Genomic DNA, 4,031 nt, shown 5'->3' on the forward strand with positions numbered 1-4,031 from the left:
TTGGTGGAGGTGCTCAATTGCGTCAGCGTGGCATAACCAAGTGAAGCAAGCTGCCGGGCTAGTTGGTTTAGCATCTTGGTAAATTGAACCCCCCCCCCCCCCCCCCCGGCACAAAAATAACACATACAAAAGAGAGACAAGGAGAAACGGATAGGAGCCAATTGCCAAGTGTTTAGTGCCTAAGAGAGGAACCTACATTTATAACCTCCAGCGTGAATAAAAAACAGAAAATCGTACTCTGCCACGTACAGGTTGACTGACGTGTCACTGACGCACATGGCTCCATTTTTCGTTATATTAAAGGCTTTCAACATTAGCCTGGCTTCCTTGTTCTTAATTCCGCCTAGAATCCTCGCCTTTTCTAATCGAGGCTCGCACTTGTACATGTTGACATGGCTGACTGAATCGGCATAATCATCTCTATTGTTTTGTAGCGCACAGCGACTCTGTAAAGCGGAGGCGCAAAGTTCGGCGTTTCCAGTCGGCGAAAGAAGAAAAAGTTGAACGGTGCGTGCTCGGTGCACACACATGGCACGAGCTATTTGTTTTCAATAGCCTGCCACGTTGGTCGTTTTGATGTGGTGCTCCGCTGCGACTCCGTAAGATCTCTACAGTGGTGACTCCGGCCTATGACATGACCGACCCCAGCAACCTACCACCCTTAGGCGACCTTCCGCCTGACGCTACCTTGCGACCACATGACGTCGCAGCTATATAGCTCCGCCTGCCGACATTCTGGCCCAAGATTCAGCAGATATGGTTAGCCCAGGTGGAAGACATCTTTCATCTGCAACCTACCAAGAGGCATTACGGTTTCGTCACCTACTTTCCAGCCGGCCTACTGAGGTGGCTCAAGAGTTGGCGGATGTCATCCTTAGACCCTTGGGTGATACCTTGTACCAACGACTTAAGCAGTGCATTCTGGACCGCCACACGGCGTCTGAGACTGCGCGCCTCCAGCAGCTACTCACCTGCGAAGAGCTGGGAGACCGCCGCTCTTCCCAGCTACTCACTAGGATACGGCAGCTCCTAGGCGAAAGCAACGCTGCCTCGAACGGTGCACTGTTGAGAGAACTCTTCCTGCAGCGCTTGTTGCAGTACACCCGCCTCGCCTTGACTGCTGCGGGAGACTTGACCCTTGACCGCCTCGCCCAACTAGCTGATCGAGTCCATGACGCGACTTCTCCTTCCGTCACCGTCCTCTGCTCCCCACCAGAGTCTACCGCCATTTCACGATCGATCAGCTGGCCGCTTCTCTCGATGCCCTTCGGACGACCTCTCATGCCCAGCACGGGCTCTCCTCAAGTCCTAGCCGCCGTTCGTCTTCACTGAGAGGTTCGCGCTCTTCCAGTCATCGTAGTGAGCGTATTTGGTGGTATGACGGCAATTTCACCATGCACTTCACCATGCAACTGGTTGGGAAACGCGCTGCGATATTACTGACGGCGACATATGACCTTGCCCTTCACCCTGGCCGTCTTTACTTAGTCATGGACTGCACTTCCGGCCTGCGCTTCCTCGTCGACACTGATGTCGAAGTCAGCGTTCTACCATCCATCAAGGCTGGCCATACTTCCAAGTCACCTGAACTTAGTTCCCTTGTGGCCATTTAAACCTCCATCGCCATGTATGATCTCCGGTCCCTCACTCTGGACCTTGGTCTGCGGCGCACGTTTTGATCGGTCTTCATCGTCGCCGATGTCCATCAATCCATCCGCGGATCCGACTTCCTGACACATTTTGATCTGGACGTCAGCATGCATCGCCATCGTCTCATCAACGGCAAGACACGTCTTTCTATCACTGCCTTTGTATCGGCTGTCGCTTCCACTGGCATCCGCATGCTGATCTCGTCATGCCCGTATGCCCAAGTCCTTGCAGACTTTCCCGAGGTGACGAGGCCTTGTAATCTCCACCAGCTACCCAAGCGTGGTATAACTCACCACATTGTCACGTGTGGTCCACCCATCGCAGCTCGTCCGCGCCGCCTCTTCGGTGAGCATCTGGCGATTGCTAAACGGGAATTTGACCACATGGTCCAGCTGGGTATTATTCGTCATTCATTCAGCACTTGGGCCTCACCGCTCCATCTAGTGCCCAAGAAAGAACCGGGTGACTGGCGTCCGTGCGGCGACTACACGGCTCTCAACGCTTACACGGTCCACAACAGCTATCCCATCCACACATCCAAGACTTCACCGGACATCTGGATGGATGCAGGATTATCAGTAAAGTGGACCTTTAAAAGAGTACCATGAAATCCCTGTTGAACCAGCCGATATTTCCAAGACGGCCTTCACTACACCATTCGGCCTTTTTGAGTACGTGTGCATGCCATTTGAGCTATCGCAACGCAGCTCTAACTTCCCAGAGATTCATTGATGAAATGACGCACAGACTCCCGGCTGTATTTGTCTACATCGACGGAATCCTCTTCGCGAGTCGTACTCCAAAAGGTAACGAGTGTCACCTCCGGGGAATCCTACAACGCCTCCAAGAGTTCTGCTTGGTTGTGAACACCCTGAAATGTGTTTTTGGCTCTTCTCAGCTTGAGTTCCTGGGCCACCACATCTCGGCGCAGGAAATTTGTCCATTGCCTTCCCACGTCCAAGTTGTTAAAGACTTCCCAGCACCCACTACCCTGCGCAAGCTCCGCGAGTTTTTGGGCCTAGTGAATGTTTTACGATGCTTTATCCCGCACTGCGCCAAGCTTCTTCAACCCCCGACCGACCTTCGTCACACTATCAAATTCTCCTCCTCTGCAACTTCCTCCTCTCCCGAGGCTCAGGCTGATTTGAGTGTCACCTCTGGGGAATCCTACAACGCCTCCAAGAGTTCTGCTTGGTTGTGAACACCCTGAAATGTGTTTTTGGCTCTTCTCAGCTTGAGTTCCTGGGCCACCACATCTCGGCGCAGGAAATTTGTCCATTGCCTTCCCACGTCCAAGTTAAAGACTTCCCAGCACCCACTACCCTGCGCAAGCTCCGCGAGTTTTTGGGCCTAGTGAATGTTTTACGATGCTTTATCCCGCACTGCGCCAAGCTTCTTCAACCCCCGACCGACCTTCGTCACACTATCAAATTCTCCTCCTCTGCAACTTCCTCCTCTCCCGAGGCTCAGGCTGATTTCACGGCTGAAAAACAAGCCCTCACCGATTCGATCCTTCTCATCCAACCTAGGACTTCCGCGCCCACTTGTATCGTGGAGGATGCTTCCAGCATGACCATGGGTGCTGTTCTCCCGCAGAAAACCGCCTCCGAGTGGCAGCCACTGGGTTTCTTCTCTCGGAAGCTCCAACCTGCCAAGACTCGATACAGCGTACTTGGCTGTGAGCTGCTCGCCATCTGGTCCACCATCCAACATTACCGTCACTTCTTGGAGGACCAACCATTTTACGTTCTCAGGCTCATAAGCCTCTAGTGCATGTGCTCCGTACGAACTCTTTCAAGCACGTCGTCCGTGAACTTCGTCAAGTGGCCTACATATCGGAGTTCATAACAGATATCCGGCACATCAAAGGCATCGACAATGAATCAGCTGACGCACTTTCACGCATTACCTCCATCGGCGCACCTACATCTGCTGTGGACTGGGAATGTCTGGTCCGGGCGCAGCTAGAAGAACCTGAGCTTCAAGCCCTGCAAGACTACCGCGTGCCCTCCGTCTACCGCTCGTGCCTCATCTGCTTGTGACCGGACTGCTCTGGTGCGACATGTCATCAGCTCTATCGCGTCAATACATGACGGTGGCCTTTCGTCGTGTCATTTTCCATTCACTTCACGACATCTGTCATCCCAGAAAAAGGCCACACAGCGCCTCGTTACCCAGTGGTACGTCTGGCCGAACATCAACACCGACGTTCACCAGTGGATCCGCTCGTGCCTTCTTGCCAATTCGCCAAAATTACGCGGCATACAAAGACTCCACCCTAGTCTTTCCTGCCACCTGGTTGTCGCTTTGACCACGTTCATCTTGACTTGGTTGGACCGAGCTGCTTCCCTCTAATGGCTGCAGGTACATTCTGACGATGG

At 53.2% G+C, this 4,031-nt stretch overlaps 1 protein-coding gene across 1 annotated transcript; it reads left to right on the forward strand.

Annotated features, from left to right (window-relative positions):
- Window positions 1-1,757: 1,757 nt before the first annotated feature.
- Window positions 1,758-3,692, forward strand: LOC146180849 (uncharacterized). The gene is made up of 4 exons (XM_084575665.1): window positions 1,758-2,228; window positions 2,549-2,671; window positions 2,884-3,318; window positions 3,450-3,692. The coding sequence occupies exons 1-4, from the start codon at window positions 1,758-1,760 to the stop codon at window positions 3,690-3,692; spliced, it is 1,272 nt and encodes a 423-aa protein (XP_084431791.1).
- The last annotated feature ends 339 nt before the right edge of the window (window positions 3,693-4,031 follow it).

This window comes from Amblyomma maculatum, chromosome 8, assembly GCF_055883805.1.
Source record: "Amblyomma maculatum isolate TAMU_Amacu chromosome 8, ASM5588380v1, whole genome shotgun sequence".
In the NCBI taxonomy this organism is placed as follows: domain Eukaryota; kingdom Metazoa; phylum Arthropoda; class Arachnida; order Ixodida; family Ixodidae; genus Amblyomma; species Amblyomma maculatum.